Raw genomic sequence first — 16,194 nt, 5'->3', positions numbered from 1 at the left:
AGAGCAGAAGTTCAATCCTTATTTACAGAAAGCCTACTAGATACCACTCCAGTGAGATGGCAGGACTTCAAATAGGCCTCAGTGCAGAGTAATATGAATAACTGTGCATGGACAGCTATAGTTCGATCTTTCTTTGATTTCTGCCTCTTAGCTGTGAAAGGGCTAATATGTCTGCTTTTAAAGTACCCCCCAAAATGCCAGCAATTTAACTGGGCTTGTATATCCATTTGTGCTATTCCACTATTGCACAGAAGCACATCTTCTCTTTCTGCCTGTCCAGCATGGGAGTCTTAGAAAAAATATCTTTGCAAGAATTTTTGTTGCATGATTGATGAGATGAAAATATAATGCCTAATGGTGCATTTATTGCACAGTGTTTAACAGGAAGTTATATTTTAACTGCACAATTAAAGAGAGTATAAAGAAGACACAGGAACATAGTACAGAGTTCTCATTTGTGATAATTTATCATAATTAATAAAAACATTGAGTGATTATGTGTAATAGACATACGTAATATTTTTTCTAAGTCTTATGTCAGTAGTTTGGAATGATGTCATTTGGTTCTGAACAGGCAAATAAAGGCATATCTTATTACAGTGCTGTATCATGTGACTGATTCAATAATCACTTGAATGGTAAGAATAAAAGGTAGGGATAATTTTGATAAGGAGTTTTAAGCAAATCATTATGCAGTCCGTGTGTTGGGAAATTTTCAAGGGATTGAGGTCCTATGAGGGCAGCGAGGACAACTGTGTTTTTTATAGTTGGGTTTGAAAAAATGATACAACAGTTGTCAGCATATCTGGCACGAATATTTTTAAACTAAAATCCTGTAACCTCACGTTCAGTGATCTACATCCAAGTTCTGAGTAAAAGAGTGTGTTGGAATTGGCTCATCTTTTAAGATTCCCGTAGCTGCACATTAACTAAAAGGACATTGTTTGGATATTGCACATCTTCCATTCACTGCACATAGATCTTTAGTTACATTTGGGCAGGTACTACTGAGAATCAAGCAGATGTCTTCTGGTAAGATTTTCAGGGAATCATATTCCCTCAGATTATTTTTGCTTGGTTGAAAAATACAAATGAAGACAGTACAAACATTCTAGTATTTGAAAGCAACTCCAGTTAAGACAGAGATACGGTCTTCAAAGTTTCTTTTTTTTTGTTAGCTTTAGGAAAGCGAAACTACACCGGTCTATTGATATATTTAGCTCACTGATTTTGTCAGATCACATTTTGCTCCCATTAGCCCCATGGGATCACAGCCAATATTTTTTCAGTTTAGACTATGATCAAATATCAACAATGTGGCATAACTAAAGGTTTTATTTTATTTTCAGATGTGCAGGTGTTTTCTTGTTGTTACGACCCCAGAGTTGACAAACAGATGACAAATTCTGAATGGCATTGGAACTAAACTTTAATTAAGCTGGCAACATCTTTATGTTTATTTTTGGTGGAATGACCTTTAGATGTGCAAAAGCTCTAGATGCTTCCTGATTAAGTTATACTTCCGCATGAGAAACACTTGCAGCTCTGAGGAATTTTGTGGGAACAATTGATAGAGATTATTTTCTATTTTCTCCACAGCCTCCTGCTGGAACTGCAAGATATTCGTGAGGAACATTTACCTGAACCATAAAGCTGAAATGTAATTTTATTTTTCTTAGTTGCAGTTCCTAGTGCTGTCATTACAGCCAGATGTTTTAGAAAAGTTGATGGGTTTGATGGATAACATGAGAAAACAGAACTGATTCTTCTGGTTTGGACCTGTAGGTAAGATTTCTTCTTCTTAGAAAAAGGTAATTGATGTTAAGATAAGAGAGTATTTCACTGCCGCAAACTGAGCATTCCGTGCGTTTTCTTCTATTTTAAATCATTTGTCTGTTCCTTTTCCCTTTACTTATACAATACTGCTAATCAGTTTACATTATGCAGCTCTCATCTCGACCTAGCTCTGGTTTCCTACATCTGCTGTGAGGAAAGCTGCTTGTCTTTGTGTATGCTTATCAATTGCAAAATTCAAATACCTCAGACTACTAGCTCTGTATCCTTGGAAATGTCAGCCTTAAATCTAAGTCAGAAAAAACAGAAATACATTTCACTTAAATGAAGCATTATAATTTTGGGGGAGAAATCAAGAAAAAGAAGTCAGGAATTGGAAAGTATGTTTGCAGGACATGGTTTAATTCCAGAGTTCTTCCCTGGTTTTGTTCCATAATTCTGTGCTAAACTCCAGTTACCTCCACAGGAGTCTGTCCAAACAAGTGTTGAGTTACAGTTGAAGAGACCTCAGAATTCTGCCCCAGGTGTTTCTATTACACATCTGAGAGCTCCCATATTTGAAGAGTTAATTTTAAGTGTCACTGCACCTGCTGTTCTTTGGAAGGATAATTTGATTGGTAAAGGAAGACAAATTAAAGTAATTAGATTTAAGAAAGGTTGGATTCCTAGGACTAGCCTTCTTTCATTTGAAATGAGGAGGAAGGAAAGAAAGAAAAGCTCATACTGAGCTTTGTTTCCTTCCCCTGATTCTCGCCAGGGCTCTGAATTGGCTGTACTGTGTCTTACAGTGCCACTGCTACTCCGTCTTGTACAGGATGAGAATAGACCCTCCAAATGCTTTCACTAACTGAACTCACAGAAGTTTGCTGTACTCCAAATTTCTCCTCCCCTCTCTTGCAGCTTCTTCTAGCTTCTGGGAAAACAGAGGTTCTAGAGTAGAATCTAGCATCTATGCTGACACTCTGCCACCGATTTTTAAGTAGGATGATATATTTCAGTCAATGGGGAGCTCTGGATATAGATGTGTTGAGAAATTTATTTGAGATCTTTTGGTTTCAGCATGTCTGATTCTTTCTTGTTCTTGCAGATTTAATGTTGCTGCCCAAAAATCAGGTCCCGATATAAACTTTTTAAATGTGTTTGTGTGTTGTTTTCATGAAGTGATCTCTATGATACAGCAGTTTTAAGGAGAATGGAAAGACTATCTGTTTCAGAAAAATATATCCTAGAAGGTTGGTGGTCAGTTGTCAAAAGCTATATTAATGTAGAGGTATGTTAAGCTCCCAAATCAAGGTTCAATTTTTAAACTGAGTTTTAATTAAATTTAATTTATAGCATAGTAAGAAACCCCTAGTTGCACAAGGCCCATGCTGCTGGATTTCTTTGAGCAAACCAAACTCTTGACACCCTTCTCTCCTCATCCTCTTCAACAGTACTCCAGTATATAGATCTAATCATGGCTTACTTTTTTGAACGATACACGTGCAGTCATTAGTTGAACACCTTCTATGTAAATGTAGTTCTAGGCAATCACTGGTATAGATATCCCCTTTTCTCTTATAAATTGCTTACATCACTTAAGGGTAATGAAATGCTGTTCAGTTAATCAGTAAAGTAGTAGGATATTGACTAGAAATAAACATTTTAAAATCAGTCAGCCTGAATAATTTGTACACAAGAGTCTTCAAGAAATGGGCTGAAGTATCTCATCCCACTAATACCCATAATAAAATCTGGAATAGCAGGGAAATCCCAGAAACTGGATTAAGCACTAATATTGTGTCAATATTCAAAAAAGAAAAAAAAAAGCATGGTGATTCATGTAACTTCAGGTACATTGGCCTGGTATCAGTTCTAAATAAATTAACAAAAAAGGCCACTCTAGGATTCAGTGGCCAAAAATAGTTACTTGGAACATATGTCTGGTCAATAGACCTGACTTCATTCTTTAAGGAGACTGCTGTTTTGGTTGATAAAGATAACTGCACAGATAAAATGAACTGTTGTACCTAATGAATTATTATCTTCACTTCATACTCAATGACGCAGTTTAGCAAATTAGAGCCAAACAGATTAAAACATGCTAACTAACAAATCTCCAAAAGTAACTGTTCATGGGAAAATATAATTGAATAACATTATTTCCAAAGAAGTTCTCCTGGGATCAGTACTATTCCTAATGCCATCCAACCTTTTGAATACTGCAAATCTGTCTGTAAACCCCCTAGAAAGACTTAGTTTTCTATATGGACTTTGAGAAGTTTTCTAAGTCAGTTGGTAATTGCCTTAAAAAGTACTTCTCCTTTAATGTTGAGATGATTAGATCTAGTACTAGAACCATTTTTTGTTTACAGGTTGCAGGGACATTACATCTAAAGCTGAAATGATCCTGGCTTTTTAAATTCATGTTAAGAAGATAATTTTTGTGTCATCTGATGTTCCATTTTCTAGTAAAGTGTCCAGCCATTTCTTTGACCTTGTCCTCAGCTTTGGTGAAGATTTCCTGAAAACATACTGGATTGGTGTAAAGAACTGATGCTGGGTACCTAGTTTAGCGTGTTGGATGGAAAGGTACAATGTGGTCTAAGAAACTTAAGCATTTTTATGCTGGTTCTTTTTGGAGTTATTTTTCACAAATAATCTTCATTATCAACTCTTCATGCTGTTCCTAAACTCTCTTAAAGGACTAGCAAAATAATAAAGAAGGTCCAGTGCTGTAAAGTTTGTTCCTGGGGATGTCTAAATTCAGTTTATAGAATTCACATTATTTTTTGATGTCCTTCAAGTTAAAAGGTAATAAAGACATGGATATAAAGTAGCCCCACACAGATTTAGTCCAGAATAGTTTATTAGTAGAATACAAAGTAAATTAATATAGTTCAATGCATTTCAGAGTAGGATGAGCTGATGTAGCTTCCTCTGATGACAGGATACAGAATTTGAAAAATTAGGCAATAAACTTCGTTCACATGTTCTGCCTTTTCACCTTTGGAAAGAATTAAGATAGGTCTTTTTAAAATAAATGGATGCAAGGGTTCTCTCAGTTTCTCATTATTTCTTAATAATAACCAGATGAATTCACTTTTTTTCTGGGAGCTTCTGCAAGATCCCATGAATGTCATTGGGCTGTAACACCTTTACTCATTTCTAAATTGACTCTTCTCTCTCATTCCCTCACTTTACTTTTCCAGTTCAGTCTTCTTCTTTCATCTGCAAATACTTTTATTCAACCCTCTAGGCACCAATTTGAGTAACTGACCCACACCAATAGTAGGGTATACAGAACCGTAATATAATATGTAATCATTTACCTGTTCATTAACTTATCTTCTGCTTGTGCACACATTTTTAATCCTTCCAACATATGGTGATTCTTTAATTTGCTTTTCAGCTACTAATACTACACCTGAACTAATTCATTTTAATACAATCTCTTACAAATAGTATTTGCGAAAATCCTGATTTTAAAAATATTAACTTTAATCTCACATTTGAATTTTCAGGCTGCAACACTTTCTATAACAGCAGGGGCTCTAATGTGTTTTTTCTTTACATCTTGTTATATTTTTCTGTGGATATTTAAGACAGTTGCTTTCCTTCATTCTCAGATTGATTTTGGCTGAACATCCAGAAGAATAACAGCCAAAATTCTTCATTATTTTTGGCAAAAAGGCAGACTAAAAACAAACTTTGAGAGACAGTTATTTTTCCAACTGAAGTGGTTTGATTTGGCACAAATACATCAATTTAACAGGCTTTAGTAAAGGTGATTCTGCTAATCTTTTTATGTGCCTCTTACTACCTCTGAATAAATCTTACATCCTCCTCCACTGAACAGCATTAGAATAGTCACTGTTCTCTAGCCTGTGCCAGACTAATACAATCTTGGTAATTAAGCTCAGGAAATAATTTTTCCTGAAAGTTTTTAAAATTATTTTTATTGCTGCATTCAACAAAAATACTTGTAATGTCAGGGACTTGGCAGCTGATGATAGTGATGCATATTACTGAGGCTAGTCAATAATGGACAGTATTACACTGTTTCTATACCATGCAGCAGCTCATTTGCCATGCTGCTTTATGTCTTGTATTAATGAGCCCTGAAACTAACGTAACATTCAGAGGATGATTGTGATTAACTGACAAAAGCCCAAATAACCAAACACAATAAATGAATAATTTCACTTATTGATCCACATGTTGTTTTCTATATGTCTTCTGACCTGACCTTTCTCACCTGATGAACGAACTATTTTTTACAGAGTTTCTGTATCTGAAAAAAAATGGGCAATACTGGATAAAAAAGCAGAGAAAAACAAGGTTCAAGGGTATGAAATGAGGAAGGTTTGTGTGAAACTCTTAAAGGTCTAGTACTATGCAAGCCACTCTGAAGTGATACATGGCCTACAACAGCAGGAGTGACACTGGAATTTTCCCCTGCTACTGGTATCTACCACCTCTCTCCCTGCTGTTCATGTCTCCTTTCACTGCCATTGCCAGTGGTAGTAGCTGACAAAAAAGTTTTTGATCCCTGCTGGATATGCAGGTTTTTTATATGCAGATCTTTAACTATTCAAAAGCTGTAAGTAGACTATTCCAGTAATTCCCTATTTATTAAACCATCTATGTTTTAACACATTTTAAAGAGCTACTTAAACCACCTATCCAATGTATACTTCTGAAACAGATACTGCATCTAGCTGGAATAGCTTCTTCCAGAAATATACGCCTGGCAACAGCCTTACGTGTTTAACTTAAGGATGGGAAAACATTAGTGTGTGAACAGCAGGCATGAAAATATCTAGTCTGATAAGTATATAGGCAGTTTTCTTCATGATGTTGCTATTTTGGAGGAGAAAGAGTATTTAAATATTTGATATTGAATTTCTTCCAGAATAAGAATGTACTATAACTGCTATAACTATTCTGCAATAACTGCCTGCGAAGATAGTCTTATTTGATTGATACATAGCTGTTCTGATCAGCTTTCTCATATTGACAATGACTAATTTAGCATGTAACTAGTTAAAGATAAATAAAGAGGCTTTCATGAAAATTCTTCTATTAAACAATTGGTTTTGTAACAAGAACACTTTAATGACGTTAGTAAGGATTTATCTATCTTTGCTGTAAAAGTTCTCTCAAAAATGTATTTTGAGGGAATAACAGAAAAGCAATGCAGCAAACTGAAAACTGATTTTGGCATACCAAAATATTTTTAATACAAGTAACAATAGTTCGTTAACTCTTTACATATTTACCTTAACAGGAAGACTATGTTTGTATGTACTGTTCACCAAAACTGTATTTTGTCCAGCCTAACTTGTTTCACTATGTTAATGTGAATTATATGTCTCAGTGACAATGGTGGTGGGTCTCAATAAATTGCCTATTTATTTTCATCATAGGGAGCAGAATATGAATTTTTGTACCCAGCCATCAGTACTCCTACAGGACAAACACTTCCAGAAGAGTTTCCAGAGACCATTGCTTGGCACCTCTGCTGCAATTGCCAAAAAATGATGATTACACACATGCTTCTTTCTTAGAAACTAATCCGAGATCTCTTTAGGACAACTCTATTCTCATCTGTCCCGAGTCTGAATTGCTGATATGGAGTTCTGCTTTGTGATACCAATTCTATTTGACTTTCTAAGCACTAATGGTGCTTTCCTCAGTATCTACAGTAGAAGATGGTTCAAAGGTTCAAATAAAGGTACTGAGAAATTGTGTATTAATTGTAATTGTGTGCATTACAGTATGTTTTTATAAAAAGTCTCTTTATGGCATATATGGAAGAAACAAGATGGAAAAGTCTGTTTCCCCATTGTCTCATGTTCTCACTGACTCCTTTAAGCATTATGCATTTGATAGAAAATTATAATTTTCTGTAAACATAAATAATGCATTTGGATATCTGAAAATGGCATATGATGGCCATATGGCCCCATATATACTTCAATCTTTCCAGGCATGATTAGGTAAAGTAAAAACCAACTAGCTGATATAAATCAGAATCTGAAAGTGATATTTCTATTTCTTTGCTCAGCTTTAAGTGACAATTTTAAAAGCACCAATAGTTTGAACACTGGACTTCCCAATCTTGCTCCCAAGGAAGCTTTCTATTCCATTGAAAGTGAGGGTGGTCTGAGATGTTCTGAAGAGCACTAAGTCTGGATTGGAATAGGATCTCCTGAAATCAGGAGATTTAAGTAATGATAGTGACATGTAGTACAAATTATTTTTCAAGTATTGTCAGTTTTGACACCAAAAACATTTCAGTATTCTGAGTTAATGAAGAATATTGGGAAATTATATCTAATCTAGTAGTCATATTTAAACATACACCATCAAGCACAGGAGAATTATGATATAAATGTGCTCTAAATGCTTTGTAATTGTCATGAAACTCTGCTAACAAAATGATCTCGCAAATATTATAGCCTCTAATTTTGAAACCAGAATGCAATAGTTTCGTATCCTTAATTTTTGAAGGTTTTGAAACTCCTGTGGACAAATAATTTACCACTGGAAAATCTAGAGTTTAGCTGCATAGTATGTAAATTGCTTAAACTTGAAGATTTACTAATTAAATTAAAATCTTGTTCAGACTGCAGAAGTTATCAATTTCTGTTCACTAATATAGAATTCCTGATGTAATAATCTTTTTGCTCTTATTTATCATTATGTCTGAATAATTTAACTATGTACAACATTCCTAGAATGCACTGTTTGTATGAGGGTATTATATAAAATAAAGATTGTAAATCTTTAAAGTTTGTAAATACTACGTGCAATAACATCTTCTACTATAAATTAGACTCCTATTAGAAAGGCAGAACAAGGTAGTACAATAACTATTTACAGGATAAGGGCTTTGAATTATAGCATACTACTTGATTAATCACTTACGCACATACTACCATGTTGCTGTTGTCCAGAACTTCCCCTTCGCTTTGTGAAGCTTTTCAACACAGACAGAACATTCAGCCTTCTGTCATTCAACATGCTTTTTCCCGAACTACTGCTACTCTCAGCGTAAAACAAAAAAGTTGGTAATTTCAAGCTTAACACTTACCAAAAGGATTATAATGATTATCAAATACTCAATAAGTATAAATCATAGCAATGTCTTTCTTTCACAAGCTCAGGCCCGCTTAGTTTTAGGTTCACCGAACAACTGGCAGTAACAATATTCATCAAGGGATACAAAGGATAATGCCATATAGTTTCTGCTTCTTCAGAGATGAGCGTATGGAGCTTTACAGCTTTGCAGCTTGCATGCTAACATCGCTTATGTTTCCCCGGGAGACGTTCATGGTCTGTGCTGATCAGCGTGCACTTTTGAAAAACTTACCCGTTGTAAAATTATGCCGCTCTGCAAGCGGGAGTGCCATGGCCGCGGTGAGACGGCAGGGCTGGCACGGTTCAGCGGCTGCACTGGGCCCGGGGGCAGAACAGCAGCAAAAGGAGCAAGGGAAAGGAGCGCATCGGTGGGAGTTAGCCTTCACCAGCCTGTGATTACAACATGCGGCGAGTCGAAGGGATGAATAAAGCAGACCTGCAAGCCAAGGGGCCGGCACAGATTTGGGCAGCAGCTTCGGCCCTAGTCGCCTGTCCCGCGGCTCCTCGAGAGAGCCCTCTCCGCCCCTGCGGCTCGAAGGCGCCGCGCGCCGCCAGCACCCCCAAAGGCTGCCCGCCAGCGCTCGGGGAGGCTGCGGAGGCTGCAGGGGCTGCGCGGGCCGGGCCGGGCCGGGCCGGGCGCCCCCTGCCGGGCGCTCGGCAGCGCGCCCCGCCCCGCCCCCCCCCGCGGCCGGGGCTGGCGCCGCGCCGCGGCGCCCCGCCGGCGCTGACACCAGCCGGCGGCGCGAACAAGTGAATCTTCCCGGGCTGCTCCTGGCGAATCAGCGGCGGCCGGGCTCGCCCCCTCCAGCGGGAAGGAAGCCACAACCCCGGCTTGTCGCGGAGCGCCGCGCGCAGGCCGCGCTCAGCCTAAAATGCCTGCTGGTGCGCCGCCATGCATGCTGGGAGCGGTAGTTTCTTCCCAGCTCTCGCTCCCCGACTGCTGGGGCACAGCGGTGCGGGGCGCCGCCGCCGAAGACTACGACTCCCAGAAGGCCGGTGGGGCCAGCTCCTCAACCTGCCGCTCTGCCGCCTCCAGCGACTACAATCCCCAGCGCGCTCCGCGGCGCGGTAGAGGGGAACGGGAAGGAGAATCCGGTCGGAGAGGGAGCGGGCTGGCGGGCCGCGGTTGCGCAGAGCGCGGCTTCCTGAGTGTCTGGTGGCGGCGGCCATTTTGTGGTGCTTCTTCCTTCTCCTGTTCGGCCTGCGGTGTCGGGACCTGGAGAGGGGGCGAGACGGAGCGAGGGGAGCCGGGGCCCTCACCCTCACCTTCCCTTCTCCTCCCTGCGCGGCGGAGCCCCCCTCCAGCGCTGCCTCCGGCTGTAGCTGAGAGCGGCGCTCACGCACCATTATGGAAGACGACGGGCAGCCCAGGACCCTGTGAGTGGGGAGGGGGCCGTAGGGGAGCTGGGGGGCGCCGGGGGTGGGCGTTCGCCTGGAGCGGGGCCTGGGTGGCGAGGGGCTGCGGGGGCCGTGGAGGAGGGCCGGGCTGGGCCGGCGGGAGCGAGGCGAGGGGGATGCATTCCCGGAGGCGCGCGTGGCCGGGCCGCGATGGGGGCGGGGAGGGTGCCGGCCGGGCGTGCGGAGCGGGGGTGCATGGCGATGTGAGGGGGAAGCGAGCGGCGTCTCCGGAGAGTGGGCTCGGGGAGGCGCGGCGGGCGCGCGGGACCCGGCGGCGCGGGGAGGCTGCCGGCGGGAGGGAGAGGTGTGCAGGATACTTGCGGAGAGAGTGCGTGAGAGGGGTGGGGAGCGGGGTCCAGAGCTGGAAGTGGAGAGGGGATGGGGAGGAGTGGGTGTCGACTGTGGAGCGCAGGGTGATGTTACCTGGGGTGAAGAGGAGACCAGGAAACGTGAGGAAGGCATAGGAGAGCGTAAGTGGGAGCAGGAGAGAGAGGGAGGGTTCAGGCTCGAATCGGGCGGATTCGGTGGGAAGAAAGGGAATGCCGGAGATGCCGTGGTGGTGGCGGTGGAGCGACTCAGGGTTTGTAGTCAGTACCTGGAAGGTTTAGGCGAGGGGGGCTCCTTATTAGAGCTCTGAGGTGAGAGAAGAGTGTTGGGAGCCCTGGTGCTTTGCCTGCGGGCATGAGCTTCTCCTCGGGGTTGTGTGTGTGGCAGAAGAGTGCCCGCTGTGACGCCAGGACAAACGGATCACCCTTCCTCGGATTCCCGTTTATAGTTGTCCTGACATTAACGAAGTTCTTCGTCTTCTCTGTTTGTGGTGGGTGGGATAAAGAACATTGTAAAAGGAGACTCTTCCTCTGTAATGGGCAGAATAGGAATCATTGATTTCCCCCCCCCCCCCTCCAGTATTTTACAGTGTGTTTAAACAACATTCTGTCATGCCCTGGCAGAACAAATAACTGTACCTTGGCCTTGTCAGTATACAGGGTTTAATATCCAAAATAGGGGACTGCTATCTATTTTTTGTTTAAAAAATATAAATTTGAGGGTTTTTTTGTTGCTGCTGAGTTCTTTTCAATTCTGCAGGTATGTTTTTTTTTTTTTTAATGGTATTGATTTATATTGGGAGGAAGCTAGTATGTATGCTTAGGCATTTGAGAGTGTATAACACTGTTCTTGATTATTTTAATTAGTTCATAGATTTTCAGTTTCCAGCTGCCAAGGATGTTACATGCTGCATGAACAGTACAATGTTAAGGCTGTCCATATAAGTCAGGCAGTCTCAACAGTACAGTGTTCAGGCTGCCCATATGAGAAACGCAGCTCAAGGCTGTCCAAATGAAATCTTTGTCCATTTAGTTTTTGGGACAGTAGCTTTCTGAAAGGTTTTCGAGAATAATTTGGGTTGAAGGCCACTTTTGAGAAACAATGGAAACAGAGCAAAATATCTCTGAACTACTTTGTCATTGCCACTACCAAAATGATGACTTGGCATTTAAGGCTTTTCAAGGCAATTTGTGTTTTTTCTCTTTCCTATGTCTGCAAAAGTTCTATTAATTTGTTTATAGTGTAGTATAAGTACCTACTTAGTCTTTGCTCCCTCAAGATGCATAGTTTGAATAAGCATATCTTAAATGATTTTTTTTGTTTTGTATGTTCACTGCCCAAATGGTGTGAGTTTACTTGGCCCTGAAAGTGGAAAGTAGTCTTTGGAGTGTTGCTTTAGAATGAGAAGAGGGAAAAGGGCAAAGGTACACCGTGTTTAACTCAGTTTTATTTTCATGGTTCGTCTGTCTTCCTGATTTGTCCAGAGTCTATATCTAGACCAAGTTTAAAAATGTTTTTGTTACTGGCAACAAATTTTGGTACTGTGCTGGGAGTGGGTTCTTACTAACCTTTCCAGCAATGACCTGACTTTGCCCTTAGTCACTGACGAGGAAAAAATTACATTTGTACTAAGATGTCTGAAATATCATCTCTACAGCTGCCCAAGATGTTTTACTGCTCACATGTGACTCCCTGTTTAATTTGTCAAACTAATAAACAGTACATACGTTCATTTCCTAGTAGCTTTGTAGTAACCACAGTCATGTACGTTGCTTTCCTATAATTCTTCAACAACTTTCTTATAGAGTACAAAAATTCTGCTTTAGGATTTCTTGCATCTCCCTCTTGTCCCTACTTTTATCTGAAATATCTATACATTTAGTGTTGCAATTTTTTTTTAAAAAAAACATTACTGTCCTGGGTAATAACTTCTCATGTATGGCAGTTGTGATCTTTCATATAAACGAAAGACTCGCTGACCTCCAAGAGCAACTAATAATATTGTAAGTTGAACTCTTTATTTTTGTTTGTTTGTTTTTACAGGAAAAAAGTATGCGAAGAACAAATTGTTTCTGTAGCTATTTGACCATGTGCATAAGCACTTGGCTGATAAATTAAGTGGTACGCTATGGATGTCTTTGGTATTTCATTTATTCCTTCAGGAAAGAAAAGCCAAACCTGTATGATAGGAAGGTGGTTTTTTTGTTTTTTGTTATTAACATTTACAAGCAAACATCTTAATTGTAAAAAGAAAAATCCACCTAACCAGTGGTCATCTAACATCTGTGCCCATCTTAACTATCTGAGAAATAATCATTGCTACCATTTGCAGTACTTACGGGGTTGTTGCATTGTTTTCAGTTGTGATAGGTCAGCCATGAAAGTCTAGGAGTTCAAAATATCTTCAGTCTTAATATAGAAAATAGAGACCATTTACATTTTTATGTCTTATTTTATAACTGGTAGGCCTTTATAGAAATGTGAAGAATAACATTCAATATTTTCTGCCAAAATTTTTTCCTTACTGTTTTTAACAATTTGAAGATGAATTCATAAAGATGGACCTCTGTGTAGTATGTCTTATGTTGGCCTCTAGATTTTGATCAGTACCGCTCAAATCAAATGTGTTACAGAAAATTATCAGACGGTAATTTTTTAGCTGGCACTGAATAAGAGCTCTAGACTGTGGATTTTTTTTATAGGACATTTGAAAGCTCTACTGTTTTGTGTGCATGCTGTCAAATCTCTTTCCATCGCAAGCAGTATCAAAGTCCCGTTTCTGCTTTTAACTAGAAACTTTAAGCTGCCAGAATCTTAATGTGTTGCCAGTGTTCTCAGCTGTCACGGACAACCAGAAGAAAAGTTCCAAAATTGTGTGTTCTCCATGTTAATGGTATTAGAAAAACTTTTCATGAACGATCACTAAGGTGTCTGTAAGTTATTAATCAATTAGCCTTGCCTTGTTATATAGTAGGAATTGTGGAATCTGGGCAGGGTGCTGAAGTAAGACTTTTCCAACTTTGAACCTGAAACTGGATTCGCTTACCTGTTACATTTCCTTTCAGTTCAGTTCTTTTATAGAGGAATAGTGTCTGCTAGTGGAGTCTACAGAGTGGATTTTTCTTGGTATCATTATTTCCTGTAGCTCACTAGCACTGGTCAGAGAGATGCTACTGGAATTTCTATGATACTTTTACCTCATTGCTTACCTTATTTCTTATTGCACTTTCTTCATTTAAATATAGAATCTGCCATTTCTTGCATGTTGTGTGCATGAGTGTAAAAACATTTTTACTATCTTTCCTCCAAATAGTATGTAGGAGATTTTTTGTGGATGAAAAAGTAATGGCTGTAAATGTCCCTTTCTTCCTTACCTGTCTAGGATACAATGAAAACCTGTTTACCTTCACAAAGGGGATTTTTCTGTTCAAGCCTGAGAATTTAATTCTAAAACCAACTGCTTGCTGATGTATGCTTTTCTTCCTTAGAAATTTTACAAGATCTCTGAATTTCAAATACGGTTTCTTATTATTTGTGTTGTCAGCAGCATTCGAAAGTATATTATATTGAAATTTATATCAGAATATAAATATATCTGGTTTGGGTTTTTTGTATGTGCTTATTAATTGGTATTTAAGTGCTTCAAACTTGCAGAAGGGAACAAACACTATTGCCTGTATGCAAAAAGCCACAACTTTTGCTGCCCTGTCACATTAACCAAGACAACAGCCTATAAAAGTATAGTAAGTGCTTCTTCTCTGTTGGGTTTTATGATTTTGAAAAAGTTTGAATAATATATCCTCTAGGATGTAACAAAACAAAAAGTTTGAAATATAATACAGTAGCAATTTTTGTAATGCCATATGTTTCCATAGGTGTTGTTCTGCTTATTTTGGTTTCAAAAAGTAGAATAGAAAATACTATATGCATAAGCTGAGCTAAAAAAGGGAAAGCTGGGTACACCGGTAGTCTGGCTATGTGTGCCAGCTGATTAGCATCAGCTGAGAGAAAAGTTTTGTGTTTCCAGAAAGGTAAGGTTTTTGTTCCTAATGTGCTGAATATATTTCTTTCCTTAGTTGTATAGTATTCAACCACTGTACGCTGAAGCTGTTTGCTTGTATGTTTTTTTAAAACATCTTTAACTGTACTGAAGGACGTTAATGTTACTGCAACCTACTGACTTAAAAAGCCAAAAAATTAATCATCAAGCCTTAATCTTTAGTGTATCACTTCAAATGTGTAGAGGTTTGTATTCCTATATTTTACATATGCTTCAAGAGATCTGGGTGTCTGTTGGTGTTGTACTTGTTACATGAGTATTTAATTGTGAACTAATCTCACAGTGTGCATTATTCAGGTTTTAGAGTTTTAGCAGTTTGAGAAAGGTGTTAAAGTCATTTGTTTATGGTGATGTTAAATACCAAGGCAGTATTTATCATATGTTTTTAGAGAATTAATGGACCATTAGGAGCTGACATACCCATTAAGTCTAGTGATCAGTTGGTCCAAAATTACCCTGCTATTTTTTATGAAGAAACAACCTGTTTCACAGGTAGTTTATGGTGTAACATTGTCACAACTATTTTGAAGAAGACACCATGGTATTGGAAAGCCAGCTATTATCTCTTCTAGCAATTAGAGTAATTTACTCTATCTTAATTGAAAAGATCTGTGAAGCATGGTTTTCCTGGCTTTTTTTTCAGACCAAAAGGAATTCTTTAGAATGATTTTCAGAATGTTTTGCATTTCTGAAATACGTATAAACATGCAGAAGATGCCGAAATTTGTGTTTTCTATATTGTTAATTGTATTTTTTACCTTATATGACTTTACACTAGAAATAGAGCTGATAGGACTTTACTGTGTCTGCTTTTTTGTCTGTGCTATAGTACCGTTGATTATAACAGTATGCTGTTCAGGCATGATATTAACTAATATTGTTCTACAGTATACAAAGGAAACAAGTACTAGTAATAAGTTCACAGCAATACTGACAGTATCTGTAGGAATTCTTGTTTGTAATCAGTTTCCATCTGACTTTAGTAGTATCTGCAAAGGTTAATATTTTCATTTAAAACCATTAATGGTGTGCAGTTTTAACTCTAGTGAATGATTAACAAAAACTTAGTTAAGGTTTCAGAAATAAGATGTAGATAAATGTTTAACCGTTAAATTTTCAGTATAGAGAATTAAGTCAATGAGACAATTTGTCCTATAATAAGTCTTACTTACTAATTTTGGCAAGTTTTATTTAGTGAAAAGCTTTGTAACTTAATAGAAGCTACAAATGTAGCTTGTTAAAAATGAGTTTTAATAAATCATGCATATTTAGTAAGAAAACAAGTGCATGAATGCTTTCAGTGGATGTTTCCATATTCAGGTGATGCCATTTAAGAAGCTCACTCCAGATCTCATGTAATGTTTAAGAACTGTTTGGTAGTTCTTGGAAGAGCAGCAACATAAACAAAAACCTGTTGATTTCATTGTGTGGTGCCCAAATGAAAACAAGCAGTGTCAGTTTTAATTCTGTTGAAGCTAATATAAGCCCGG

The 16,194-nt window shown here is 39.0% G+C and overlaps 1 protein-coding gene and 1 long non-coding RNA gene across 9 annotated transcripts in view; one reads left to right on the top strand and one right to left on the bottom strand.

The window, feature by feature from the left end:
• Positions 1-4,624: 4,624 nt before the first annotated feature.
• LOC135328752 (uncharacterized) lies at positions 4,625-9,541 on the bottom strand. The gene is made up of 2 exons (XR_010389785.1): positions 9,152-9,541; positions 4,625-4,780 (listed from the first exon to the last, which is right to left on the bottom strand). It is a non-coding gene; the product is annotated as an uncharacterized LOC135328752 (long non-coding RNA).
• A 259-nt stretch (positions 9,542-9,800) lies between these two features.
• Positions 9,801-16,194, top strand: part of TIAL1 (TIA1 cytotoxic granule associated RNA binding protein like 1) — a 28,167-nt gene continuing 21,773 nt past the window's right edge. For 4 of the 8 annotated variants that reach the window (XR_010389784.1, XR_010389783.1, XM_064514305.1 and 1 more), the window contains exons 1-2: positions 9,801-10,296; positions 12,590-12,647. Coding sequence is in view for 4 of the 8 variants with exons in the window: in XM_064514305.1 (XP_064370375.1) it covers positions 9,816-10,296; positions 12,590-12,647 (539 nt within the window). In the remaining 4 variants the exon portion in view is untranslated. Of the gene's footprint in view, positions 10,297-12,589; positions 12,648-14,298; positions 14,388-16,194 lie in introns of all 8 variants that reach the window. The other 4 variants (XM_064514307.1, XM_026105539.2, XM_026105538.2 and 1 more) reach the window with 2 other exon arrangements.

The sequence above is a fragment of the Dromaius novaehollandiae genome, chromosome 6 (assembly GCF_036370855.1).
Source record: "Dromaius novaehollandiae isolate bDroNov1 chromosome 6, bDroNov1.hap1, whole genome shotgun sequence".
NCBI lineage: Eukaryota > Metazoa > Chordata > Aves > Casuariiformes > Dromaiidae > Dromaius > Dromaius novaehollandiae.
Note: the sequence above shows the minus strand (reverse complement) of the source record. Positions and strands in the feature narration are given on the sequence as shown.